This window comes from Castanea sativa, chromosome 7, assembly GCF_040712315.1.
Source record: "Castanea sativa cultivar Marrone di Chiusa Pesio chromosome 7, ASM4071231v1".
Classification (NCBI taxonomy): domain Eukaryota; kingdom Viridiplantae; phylum Streptophyta; class Magnoliopsida; order Fagales; family Fagaceae; genus Castanea; species Castanea sativa.
In genome coordinates, this window is record NC_134019.1 from 46435588 (window position 1) to 46450269 (window position 14682).

The window sequence follows — 14682 nt, forward strand, 5'->3', positions numbered from 1 at the left end:
GAACTGAGCAACCCTCCTTCTGCTCACTGCCTCATTCTTGATGCCGAATGCAGATAAGTGTGTATTAACTTAGTTTTCCCCTTTTGTTTTCTCTCTATCTCACACAAGCACTCTCTCACATCACACCCATACCTCAAAACCTTTCTTTCTCTCTCTATAGTCGGACCCATAACCTCAACTCATATTATTGTGAAATATATCAAGTGCATTACCACACATATTCTTTTAATTATATCAACGTAAAATGTTAGACCCATTTTCTCCAACTTCATTTCATTTACTGAATCTCTTCATGTTACTTATTTTATGTTCAAAATTAGGAGCATTCTCTCTTAATAATATCAAGTTTTGATACTAGATCTTTAATTAATTGGCTATTATACAAAGATCAATGAGTCAAAAATAATACAAAACTGTAGCTCCTAACTCAATTTGCAATGAAATTTCCCAACGTTAATCCTTAATTTAGATGTTTATAGATTTTAATCTTCCTTTCCAACTACATATTCACTGGAATCACTATTAATTGCAATGAATCACTTCAAATACTTTGAAATTTGTTTTGCAATCAGTTTATTTTATTCTACTTCACTGCTCAAAATCCAAAGCTAAAATTTTGTATTTTTGCTAAGCCTTCTCTAGAAACAAATAAATAAAAATTAATTTTAAGAGAAGCAAAAGATTATACCTGTAAGCCAGAGAAATTCCTCAAACCAATCGGAATGAGAATTGAAATTCCTCAAAGGAAACCCAGTAAAAGAGACTGAACTTCTCCTCCGCTGCACCTCCAATCACAATCTTTGCCTCCTTCTCATCTCACTTTTTTTTTTCTCTCTCTTAAAAAAAAACTTTTTTTTCGGTTGTGGATAGTTTCTGGTTGTTTGCGTGAGAGAAACCAAATTCAAGCCAGATAAGCTTCAAACTTGAGATACGGAATCATGGATGGAGATAAAGTCGGAATTGAAAGGATATGGGAAAATGGAACTGACGAGGAAAAATTGGGAAAATAGTACAACTTTCCCGCCCCCAATTTTTTTCTCAAATAAAACTTCCCGCTGCTAATATCCTGTACCGTGAAATAGAGTTTGTGCGAGAAAAGAAATAAAATAAAACACTAAATAATAGTAGTAATAATAATATAATAATACAATAACAATAACTAATAAGTAATAAGTAATACCTTTTTTTATAATAAAAAAATGACAAGTAATACATTTTTAATAATGATTATCTCTACAATATGATTTATTTACAAAAAAAAAAAAAAAACCAGAATTGAGTTTTTTTTTTCAAACAAAGCTTATAATTTTATTGGAATTTTATAAAACTCTATATTAAATTCACTAATTCAAATCAGTACTTATTTTTTTAATTAAAATTTTATATCATTCACTATATATATATATATATATATATATATATATATATATATGGTGTGTAACTCTAAAATAGCACACCGATACCGAGTTATGTCGTTCTTTGGCCAAACTAAAATAACATCAAGTACGAAATTGACTCCCTTAATAAAAGTATTTCATTAACATTTTGGCCAATTCTTTTGTTTTTTAAAAGCCACTATCAGATGCTTAATAATAATTGAATATGTATGTGTGTATTAAAAAAAATTGAATATGTGTAGCTAATAAAAGCAAAATTCAATTTTGATTCTGTACGTACATAAGCTAACATGGCCCAACCTAACGACCCAAGGTCGAGCCCAACTTGGTAGCCCAAGGGACGGAGTACACGAATGGGTCAACCTAGCCTTAAGAAGAGATGAATATGGCCTTCGAAGAAATGTATAATGGCCCAACACAAGCCCATTTGGCTTCTGGACCAGATCCACCCCAGTGACAACATAGGACACGAGTCAGCCAATCACGAAATGGATAATTGACACCAAAACCTAGACAACAAATTGTTCTAAGAAGAGACACTTATCAAAAGGGTTGGTCAGTGGGGACCACCAGTCCAATTTCCACGTCATGCCATGTTCAACATAAAACATATAAATAGGTAAAGATGAAACTGGAGTGGGTGGGAGAAAAAAGGGACCAGTAGTTGGGAAGGACATAAGCCACACCAACGGAGAGGACACCTGACATCTCACCCAAAGGGGAACGTACCAAAGGGACGATACCACAAAAACTCATGCATGCTCACTCACACAAACCCACTTTTACATACAATTTGTTTTGATCTCTAGAGAGTACAATCTAACTTAGGCATTAGAGGGTCTCTTAGGAACCCTAACCCAGTGTCTTTACATTGTTTCTTTGGAACAGGCTACCAAGGTCTTCTAGCATTACTGATGAGGATCAAACTAGCAAGCTTCGCAACCATAGGCCTTACTAGGATAGGAAATCCATATCCCACTAATCACTAAATTAATTGTGTGCATCCATAGGCCGGTCACGTGCCAGTCTCGGTCGAACTCACCACATATTCTAATTGAATTTTCTCTCATCTTTGGTGTGTGTGTGTGTGTGTATGTGTGTATTACCTAGTTAGTAATTAACCATACATAGTCATGATATATTACATAAATAACATATAAATTTGAATTATTTTTAGTTACACAAAATAAAAATGGCTCATAAATATAAAATCATTCAAACTCTCTTATCCTCTAATTTTATATATAGAGTTAAATATATGATTAGATTTTTTTATTATGGTTTATTTATATTGGATTTATTGTTTTCTACACTAAATTAACTCACTTGGTACAAAATTTAAAAACTTAGACTAGATGGGACATGTGGTGCAAAATTATGTTCTAATTGAAACCTAATTTTTACACTAAATTAAATCACTTAATACAAAATTGTAAAAGCTTAGATTAGAAGGAATACGTGGCGCAAAATTATAATAATTGTTAAAATTTAAAAAATACATATTTTTAATTTTATCAAGTTATGCAAATTGACACTTTTGATGCCTTTAAATATGCTCAATGTTTGAACTCACCGTCGTCGTTGTCATAAGTTGACTGAAATACCTTATAAACCTAAAAAGCAACCAAAATACCCCTGAAACATAAAAGTTGACCAAAATACCCCTACACCTTAAAAATGACCAAAAATGATCAAAAACCATTAAAAATTACCAAAATACTCTCGAAACCTAAAAAATGATCAAAATACACCGAAAACCTAAAAAATAAACAAAAAATTCCCAAAACCTAAAAAATGACCAAAATAGTCCTAAAACCTAAAAATTACCAAAATGGACCCTACACTTGAAAAATGACCGAAATACCCCCTCGACCAAAAAAATAACCAAATTACCCCAAAAATATAAAAATTAACCAAAATACCCACGAAACCTAAAAATTACCAAATTACCCTTGAAACCTTTAAAAAAAGTCTGAAGTACCCCTAAAACCTAAAAATTAACCGAAACACCACATAAGCATTAAAAAATGACCAAAATACCCTTGATACCTAAAAAAAGTCCGAAATACCCCTAAAACCTAAAAATTAACCAAAATACCACATAAACCAAAAAATGAGCAAAATACCCTTGAAACCTAAAAAATGTCTGAAATACCCCTAAGATCTAAAAAATGACCAAAATACTCCCGAAACCTAAAAATTACCAAAATACAACCTAAATCTAAAAAATGACCGAAATACCCCTGAAACCTAAAAAAAAGTCCAAAATACCCATGAAACCTAAAAATTAACTGAAACACCACATAAGCCAAAAAATGACCAAAATAGCCCTTGAAACCTAAAAAATGTCTGAAATACCCCCGAGATCTAAAAAATGATGAAAATACTTTCAAACCTAAAAATTACCAAATTACCCCCGAGATCTTAAACCACTTGTAACGATCAAGGTAATTAATTATATCCATTTAAACCAAATAAATTTAATTTGGTTTTTACTAAAACCACTCTAATCATGACCGAAATACCCCCGAAACCTAAAAATTAATTGAAACACCACAGAAGCCTAACAAATAACCAAAATACCCTTGAAACCTAAAATAAATCCAAAATACCCCCAAAACCTTAAATTTAACCGAAATACTACATAAGCCAAAAAAATGACCAAAATACCCCCTAAAACCTAAAAAATAACCGAAATACCCCCGAAACTTAAAAATTAACTAAAACACCACATAAGCCTAAAAATTGACCAAAATACCCTTGAAACCTAAAAAAAAAAGTCCGAAATACCCCCAAAACCTAAAAATTAACCGAAATACCCCCTGAAATCTAAAAAATGTCTGAAATGCCCCTGAGATCTAAAAAATGACCAAAATACTCCCAAAACCTAAAAAATTACCAAAATACCGCCTAAATCTAAAAAATGACCGAAATACCCCCGAAGCTTAAAAATTACCCAAAATACCATTTAAGCCTATAAAATATCCCTAAACCTTAAAAAAGACCAAAGATGACCAAAGGTTTCTAGAGTATTTTGGTCATTTAGGGGGTATTTTGGTCAGTTTTTAGGTTTATGGGGTATTTTGGTCATTTTTTAGATTTCGGGAGGTATTTTGGTCATGTATTAGGTTTCAGGGGTACATTGTTCTATTTTTTGGTTTTGGGGTTATTTTGGTCAATTTTTAGGTTTCATGGGTATTTTTTGTCCTATTTTAGGTTTAGGGGTTATTTCGGTAATTTTTATGTTTAGGGTGGTATTTTGATTATTTTTAGGTTTTGGGGGGTATTTTGGCCAATTTTTATATTTCAGGGGTATTTCGGTTAATTTTTAAGTTTCGAGGGTATTTTGGTCATTTTCAGGTTAAGGGGTATTTCAGTCATTTGTTAGGTTTAAGCGGTATTTTGGTCAATTTTTAGGTCTATGGGGTGTTTTGGTCATTTTTAGGTTTTGGGAGTATTTTGGTAATTTTTTAGGGTTTTGGTTATTTCATACATTTTTAAGGTTTTGAGGATATTTTGGTCATGTTTTAGGGTTCGGGAATATTTTAATCATTTTATAAGTTTCGGGGGTATTTTAGTTAAGTTTTAGGTTACGAGGATATTTTGGTCATTTTCTAGGTTTCGGGAATATTTTGGTCATTTTTTAGGTTTCTAGTGTATTTTGATCACTTTTTAGGTTTCTAGAGTATTTTGGTAATTTTCAGTGGTTTTAGGATATTTTATAGTTGGGTGATTTGTAGAAATGTTACTTGGATTATAATTGGGTCTAACTGGGTACCAAATTAAAACCCAATAAGCATTTATTTTTTATTTTTTATTTTTTTACGAATGGTATGCAGTGGTAAAACCTAATAAACATTAATATTAGTTGGGTTTAATGGGGTTGATACCCATTTAACCCAATTGATAATTTGGTGGTTTGGGCCATATTTAAGTGGGTAGGTTTGGGTGGGTAAATGAGTTTGGTTCATTTTGTCTTCCATAGTCATACCTATTAATCTTTTGAAAGTATATAAAAAAAAAATGCATTTTTTTAACACTTGAAATATCTACTATTCTTAGAATAAGTAATTTTATATTCCATATGAGTAGGACACATTGTTCAGCAATCTACTGGTTGGGTTTTAAATGGAATAACTCTTGCTCATGGGTTCGATCCCTCTAGTTGTACTTAACTGTTTTTTCATCATGATCTAAAATGACGAAATAAATATTTTGTCACCAATTTGAACATCTTTAGTGACGAAATATTGATTTCGTCACCAATTTAAACATTTATAGTGACGAAATAGATATTTTGTCACCAATTTGAACATTTTTAGTGACAAAATATTGATTTCGTCACCAATTAAACATCTATAGTGACAAAATATTGATTTCGTCACCCATTTTAAATTTTTAGTGACAAAATTTTCTTTTCCTCACCGAATGTTAACATTCAGTGACGAAATTGTTTATCCTCACTAGATTTCGTCACAATAGCCCACTTTTGTTGTAGTGAATTAGTAATTTATTATGGTATTAGGGTAGATTTTAAGTCTAAGAGTTTAAGCATTTTGAACAATTTAAAATTTATCATGTTTTCACATTAATAATATAATAAATAAATTATATTTTTCGTCTTGTGTATAAAAGTTTATACATTTGTAATGCTTATGCAGTCAAATTTGTTATATTCTTTATAATCACTAGTAATCAAATGGGATTTAAAAGATAAATAATCGAACTCATATTACCGAGAATTAAGATTGTAAACAAGCCCAGTTTTATCGTGTAATGAATGTTCAAATTTAGCTCGACAACAAAAGTCTAAAAGTCTAAAAGCTTGAGCTTAATTTGATTAATTAGTCAAGTTAAATTCAATCTCAAAACATCAAACTCAAACTCGAACTCAATATCAAACTTTTAAATTTGAGATCTAACACAAGTATATTATCAAGTTTATATCAAGCTATCAAACCCAATTGATTAAAGTTTTAGTGAAATATAGGTTTATTTGTTAAGCTCATATCAAGTTTATTACTAAACCCATAAACAAGCCTACACTTAGCTTGTTTTTTATTGAGCCCTAATGTGCATGAGTCCTATTATTTAGAGCCCTACTTGATGTCAGAAAAGTGCCCCATCAGACCACTCCAAAAGCATATGTATTTATCTTATTTCATTCTATGTCCCACTTATATCATTCATCATGTGTCAGTCCTTTGTTACATCGATCCCCAGTATATATGCTGCTAATCCTAGCTAAGCTTCAACCTAAAAGCCAACTCAACCGAAAAGTAGGTGAGATGCCTATTGTGTTCTAGTCCAATTGCTAAGCTACAAACATTACAGATAACAATCGTGAGCACAGATCCTCAGTTTGAGGGAGTCTGAACTTTTAGTGGACTGATGAGGTTTTTGTCCACAACCCAGCTCAAAACAGTAAAATAGCTTGAGCAACTCTAATTTTTTTTTCATCGAGGAAGTGAAAAAATGGCAATGAGTTCAAGTATTCAATAAAATTTCGGTGCTGTAAGGCTTGCTAGTTTCTATTACTTACTAGCAATTAAAACCCCAACATGATAACAATACCTTCAGACTCAGTTTTTAGGTTATATTTTCAGTTAATTACTAATAAGAAAGTAGGATATGCCAAGCTAGGTGGAAAATTCCATGCATTAATTATTTCACAAGTCTGCTTCAAAACCCACTTAGTGACTCTTAGAATTATTATAGTGCTTTATCTCAATTTCATCAAAGCATATAGGTGAGAGAATGTAATTAAAGTGTGTGTTAAACAATTAGTTTGTTTTTCAAAAAAAAAAAAAAAAAAAAAAACAAAGCACATAGGTGTTTTCAGTATGCACATATTGCTTTGAAGACATTAGAGAGACAATCACTTAAAAGAGCGTTGAAGAAAGACATGATGAAAGTAAAATAAATAAAATAAAATAAAAATACAATCCTCACCAAACGTTATGCTTCTGTTTAGAATCCTAGCAGTTGATATTGTGTCATCAGGCTCATTATTGATAATAAATTAGTAAGACTGATCAAATTTGCCATTGTCTGCTACTAAAAAAAATAAACCGACATTGTCTAATTAATTAGAACAAAAAACCATGCTCAAGGACTAGTCTAAGATTATTTTTTTTAAACGCCCTAAGATATTACACTTTCACAAACACATTTGTGGGGAGTAAAAGGACCCAAGCGGGCATTTGGGCCTTTGGGCTCTAGCAAGGAGGGCCGATCCGTTCTTGAGCTAAGAATTTGTTAGTACTGCGAATCGGCCCATACGCCGAGAGTCCGAGGACACATCTGAGGGTCAGTTTCTCCTCGGACAGACCCAAGAGAATATGGAGATTCACTACGAAGGTCAAGGCAGAATTCCGAAAAGACTGTTGGTTAAGAAGGGGAAACCCTGAACCTTCTAGATACACCGGTGTTAGAAAAATATCATGAGTAAAGGCTGCCACCTCCACATTAAAGACTCTGCACCTACCTCCCTGGCCGCATTAATGGGGAAGTGACCCCTGAACAGTAGGACTGAAACTTCTGGTCACTATTCAAAGACACTAAGAGAAGAAATATCTAGAGGGGAGGGGGTTTGAGCAACACGTGGATAAAGCATCAGGAAAAGAAGTATTTAAGGGGGGGCCAGTCTGTAACCAAAGGGAGGAGATGAAGAATTGTAATCTTTAAGAAAGAAAGAGAAATAATACAGAAGTAGTCCTCGGCTCACGTTCGAGGAGGTCCATCTGCAATTATCATTCATTATTTACAAGTGTTTGCACACCATAACCTATTATCAAGTTCTTAGTACTTCTAATCTAGATTTCAAGCCCACACTCTACAAATTTCATTGTTTAAGGCTCATTGGGCCTGAGCCCATAATAGTCTTTGGATCCAGGTGTAATTGTGCACTTACAACATTCATAATAAAACATTTATGGAAGAAGCTCGGTAGAATTAGTGGCCATTAACTTTGGAAACAGTTTGTAATTAAAACTTTGAAGAAATTAATTCAAATTAAACCTGTTGTATCAACTGGCACAAACAATGATAATCTCGGTTCAAGGTAATAGGGGCTAAGTTTTTAAGTGATATAAGATTAAGAGTTTTGTGATTCAATGATACTCTATATTTTTTTTTCTTAAAGAAAAATTTGTGTACAAATCCCCTCCCCAACATGTTCTTAAAAAAAAAAATTAATCACTAAAAATTAAGACTACGCAATTTTTTTTTTTTTTTCATTAAATAAGGGATTCAGGATAAAATTCTGTTGGCACCATAAGAGAAATTTTTTTAAGAAAATGGAAATCGTTAATGGACAAAAAATAAAATAAAATCGGAATCTATATACATGCATAGAAGTATAACAATCCCAATCCCATTTATTTGTTTCATTTTCCGTGAAGTAGATGAAAAATAATAAAATACTAATTCAATTTTCAGAATTGGATGTCTTCACACTTCAATTTTTAAAGTTCTCTAATTTTCCTGTATATGTGGCAACTGTTAATCTCACCATTAATTTGACATATTTTTAAGATGTATGAAGTATCCTAGTCACATAATTATTGTGTTATATTTTGATTATTTTCTACATGATTGTTTATCACATACTTGTTATGTCCTAATCATTATTTTTTAATGTTACAGACTCTGGTTGTTGCACTTGGTTAATGACTAAGTGGTCATTTTGTCAAAAATATCAAATGTAATCTTACTTTTTAAAATCAACTAATGCACATTTAAACATGTGTTTTGCTCTAATTATTATATTTTTTTACTATATATTGTCTTAATGAGCTTCCCCTTTGGCATTCAAGCCTTCAAATTGGTCCTAGTATAATTGTTGATTTTTATCCCGAGAATAACTAGCAGTGCCTTGCAGCAACAAATTGCCACCATGAGGCAATCCCTCTTTGACAAGGTTTTCCTCTTCTTAATTTATTTTTTTTTACCCAAATAAACATTGTAGTAGTTTTTACTTCATATGGTTAACCCATCTTATGTATTTGGCTCCATTTTTTTTTCTTTCTTTTTGTTTCCTTTTTATTTTTTTACATCTTATTGACTATATAGGAAATAAGGTTGTTTTTTACTTTGCTAGCTACATCAGTTGGTACTCTCATAAAATTTGAAGAAATTATTTCAACAGTATGTCCTTCTTGATACCATTGTGATCTGTAAGCAAGTGTTTCAATTTATTAAATTTTTATTTTCCTTTTGATTTAAATCTTGACGTCTGAATGGTAACCTTCATAATTGCTATATATAGTATATTATTAATCTCATTTCATCTTGATAAGAATTTCATACATTTATGAAAAGTATTCCAGTTAGACGTAACAAAGATTCAAATAATTTTGATAAAGAGTAATTATTAGGAACAAACATTATAAGTTGATATTGTCTTTCAAAAAAAAATATTTAAATAATCTTTAAAACTAACCCCCACACACACAAACTTGGTCAATAATAATAATAATAATATTTATTAAAATTTCATATTCAGTTGCTATCTTGTGCATTGTAGAAGTTAATGATTAGTATATCATATAAACAAAGACAGTACTTGTTAAATATAAGATCATATTTTACATAATAAAAATATTCTAAAATGAAAAATACTTCTTAATGAAAAAAATGTCGTTGAATAATGGATACAACTTAATAAACTATAGAACTTAGAATCCAAATTTGATAAGGATGTGGTAAAACACAAATTTTACACCCTCTAGTCTTAGCACATTATATTAGCATTTTACAAATTAAAAAATAGATAGTGCCACACACAATCAATCCTCACCGCCCATCGCTAATAGTCATCGGCAACACTAGCACCAAGCTTTGCTCCTCCCCTAACCTAGATTCTTCTAAAACTCTCTCTCTCTCTCTCTCTCAAACTAAACCTCCATGGTTGAAGCTCTATTTGAGCTTTTTACTGTTTTTTTTTTTTTTGGTAATCCATTTTACCTAACAACACCAATGCAGGAAATCAACAAAAGCAACACCAGATGCAAAAATCTTGACCAAAAATCACAATTAATTAAAAAGAAAAAAATAACAAAAAAAAATTCAAACCCCATAAAACCCATGTGGTGAAGAAGTTCATTGAGAGAGAGAGAGAGAGCAATTGGGACCAAGAACGGCGGACCATGACAGATTGTGGAGAGTTTGTGCGGCAATTTGTGCGGCTTCATGGTTAGGTGGGTATCTGACAACTTCCTGGCTAGATGGATCTATGGTGGCTACCTAAGGTATTTGGGTTCTATAAGAAACTTAGTTTATAGTTTTAATTTTCTAAAATAAAAAGTATATTACGGTTTAATCTTTTATGTGCAATTAGTTGTAAAAATTAAACATGGCACAGTATTATTGGACGGTGTAAACATAGGCCTTTGCACTAAATCCTTATTGAATGTAATCTATAAAAGTTATCCTTAAGATACATTATCTTCATTCTAATCAAATTTATCTCTCTTTCATCTTTGAAAATTTTCGTACGCATTTATCCTAAAAACAAAATAAGCCTCTTTTACTTATGAATCTATATTTAAAACAATTTTTTTTTCATTTATTTTATAATTTATCTATATTTAATACTAATCCAAGTTCATTTATAAATTTTTTTAAAAAAAAAAAGTTAAAATGTAAATTGCATCATTTAAATTTGACTGAAATTAATTTTATCAATCTAACTTTACTTCCGTTCAATTAAGTAATCTAAATTTCAAATTTATTCAATTTAGAACTTTTTTTCAATTCCATTAAAAATATACCGTTACGTATGCAAATAACTAATGGAAAATAAAATTCTCACATAAAAAAAATTTATAATTTTTTAAATTTATTGTCTAATTTTTTTCATTTATGAGAAAAATATTTTCTACAATTTTTTAACGAAATTGGATGAAATGCTTAAATTAAATGAATTTTAATCTTAGAGGGTGTACTTCCCATTTTAGCCCCCAAAAAACCCTAATCCTTATCCTATTTTATAAGACCGATCAGTTTGATAGTCTTTTTAAACTTACAAAAGAGACGAAACCTTTATTCCTACAAACGGAGAAAGCACGCAATACATACAAAAGCAACAAACAAACCTCAAACAATAATTAAAGAGAGAGAGAGAGAGAGAGAGCTCTGCAAATCTTTTGGTAATCTATTTTTCAGTGCCTACAAACAGAAAAACATAATGAAATCATCTCCATACATACAGAACAAACAATAACCTCAAAGAGAGAGAGCCGCTAATCTGAAAATAGGTATGAGGCCTTCAACTCTATCTTGTGAATAATTTCTTTTATTTTTGTGTCAATTTTCATTTTTATTTTTATTTTAAAAATATTTCCTACTATTCCATTCTTTTTAAATTCAAGATTTTTATTTAAAAAATGATAGATAAAAGAAAAGGGAAAATAAAGAAGAAACCTTTTAATTCAAGAGTACAAAAAAAAAAAAAAATGCTATGAAAAAATATTGTTACCTTTCAATAGTGTTGTGAGTTTAAATTATCTATGTAGTAACTTATTTCTTGATAAAAATGTATATAAAATCAAGAAATAATTAATTATATAATAATAAACTCCATAATTTAATATTGTTTTAAAGTTTAGACTTTAGAGTCTTTAGACCCCAAATAGTTACTGTATGGCTTAATATTATTATAGACTAATCATCTTATGAGTTGAACAAAAAAACCAATATTAATTGTACAAAAAGCCTAACAAATACACCCAATATAATTGTTTTATGGGTCTTTCTTTGTTTACAATAAAATATTGTCAGAATTCATTAGCACTTTAATATCCAGATTAGTCTTAAGAATTATGTGTATATAAATTTTTGATTTTGATTTTGATTACTTTTTTTTAATTAATTATACATATGTATATATATCTAACTCCTATAAGAAATTACAGCTTCGATCAGGTTTTTAGGACCCAGTTTAATTTGTGGATTGTGAGCAAGAAACCTCTTAAGGGAGAATGGAACTACAAAGGAAACAAAGCAAACAAGAAGATGAACAAATGTGTGATTTGCCTGAACCCATTATTCACAAAATACTCTTTCTCCTCAACACCAAAGATGCAGCTAGAACTAGTGTTTTGTCCAAGACTTGGCAACGTGCATGGACTTCATTCCCTCGCATTTCTTTTGAGGAATTGGATTTTAAAGCTGGAGACATTGAACAACCCAATTATTATCCAAAAACCAACAAAGCAATCAAGATGAAGAAGGAGAGTTTCATGGCTTACATAGATAAAAACCTTCAAAGCTTCCTTGAACACAACTCAAACGTAGAGGAATTCACTCTCAATTTAACCTACCATGACAAAGAGTTTGTGTTGCCTCGCGTTGTCAAATGGTTAACCTTTGCAACTGAGAGAAAAGTCAAGGTACTGAGTCTTTGCTTGTCGATAATAGATTTTATTGATGAGCATAAATTATTAGGAAAACAAGTATATTACAGTTTACCTCAGGTTGTGCTTGAGGCCAAAACAATATCTGAGCTCCAGTTATCACATTGCAAGCTGGAGCCCTGTAATGAGTTTAAGTTTTGTCATTTGAAAACTTTGAATTTGGATGATGTCCATCTAGATGAACAGGTAATTCTGAATCTGACACTTAGCTGTCCTTTGATCGAGGATTTTCGACTAAATAATTGTCAAGGGTTCGAACATTTAAATGTGAGTCTTCCTCGACTTAATTTGTTTCATATAGTAGCTAATACAAAGGTCTTGAGGATTGAAATTGATGCGCCAAGTTTACAAACTTTTCACTACTGGAATCGTTACTCACATGGGTTGGAGAATGAGCATTGTGATATTTACTTGGAAGCATGCAAAAATTTGAAAAGACTATATTTCCATAACATCATGGCAGTTGATTTGCTTGAAAATATAAGTTCAAAGTTTCCCACTCTTGAGGTCTTGAAAATCTCAGAATGGAAGATGACAGATATCGAAATCTCTTGTCAAACGCTTAGGGTGCTCACCTTAGAGAATTGTAGAGATCTTGAGGTGGTGGAAGTTGATACCCCCAATTTAGTTTCACTTCATTGCAGGATGAATAAATTGCCTTTCTATTCTTTTGATGCTCCAAGTTTGCAAGAAGTCGAGCTTAAATTCTATCTTCGAAGTTGTTCCAATCTTTGGTTTGATGACTTGAAAAAACTTGTTGGAAAGTTTAAGAATTCTGAAGGTTTGAACTTGGTCATCCACTCCAAGGTACCTTATTTTCTCTTTTCTTTTGAATTTTTTAAGGGTGTTATAAATATACATATATCCTTAATTTTTTTGCATTCCTTTTTCCCTACCAGTGCTATGGCATTCTACTAGATGGATTGAATGAACGTGTGCTTTCTTGGCTAATTGATCTCACGGAATTGAGGCCAACAATAGCCGTATCTTCAATGAGTTTATCCAGTTTGGTAGAAAGATTTTTGCTTGATAGTCATGTAGAGACCCTATCGATATTGTCTAGTTCCAGCAAATTACTGGAGGTATGTTAATTAATCCTCTCTCTCACATCATGCTTATGCAAAATTATTGTACAATATTAGTTAAATTCTTATGAACATTATTTTGTGTTTGCTTTACCTTCTTATAGGTCCTGAATGAGAAGCTAATTAACAGACTATTCAAATCAAGGTGTCTACACGATTCCTTATCTGGTGTAAAGGTTGAGAACTTAGATAGGGAAGAAGATCTTGAATTTTCCAAGTGGATTGCTTTGGCGAAGTCACATGAAACTATGGACTACAAGATAACTAGTTTTAAACTTGAATGGATGTGATTGATGTGGAAGAAAGGCTTAGATGAGACATCTTGATCACAATAGTTTATGCTAGATCTTTTTGCATTAATTTGTTGTATTTTCTATTTGTTTATTGCCCATTTCAATTACTTAGGAAACCCATCATTTATGGTCCCACCAAGTATGGTGATCAATCCAAAGTCTTGTTTCTCAACAAAACAAAAACAATTACATCTGTAAAAGAAAATCCATCTCCATTGCTGTTTTATGATGATGTTAGCACCATCAGGACGACCCTTGGATTTTTATTTTTCTTTGCCATTTGCCGTTCCAAGTGGGAGATGTTTATTAGTGGTGAGTCCCACTTATGAGTTCTAGTGGTTGTGCTTGTGTTTGAGGATGTTTGGTTTACCTTGGGGAGGCTGAGTGGTGATAGTGTCTGTTTGAATCAATCCTTTGTTTAATAGTTCGATAATAAGGCTAATAAGCTAATCCTAGCTTGAACCTAAGCCAGCTCAACTAAAAAAAAAGC

General features: G+C 31.5%; 1 protein-coding gene across 1 annotated transcript; it reads left to right on the forward strand.

The window, feature by feature from the left end:
• The first annotated feature begins 11445 nt into the window (after positions 1-11445).
• LOC142643541 (putative F-box protein At3g58860) lies at positions 11446-14467 on the forward strand. The gene is made up of 4 exons (XM_075818208.1): positions 11446-11656; positions 12314-13621; positions 13714-13896; positions 14004-14467. Exons 2-4 carry the CDS (start codon positions 12380-12382, stop codon positions 14187-14189), a joined length of 1611 nt encoding a protein of 536 aa, XP_075674323.1. The 5' UTR covers positions 11446-11656; positions 12314-12379; the 3' UTR covers positions 14190-14467.
• The last annotated feature ends 215 nt before the right edge of the window (positions 14468-14682 follow it).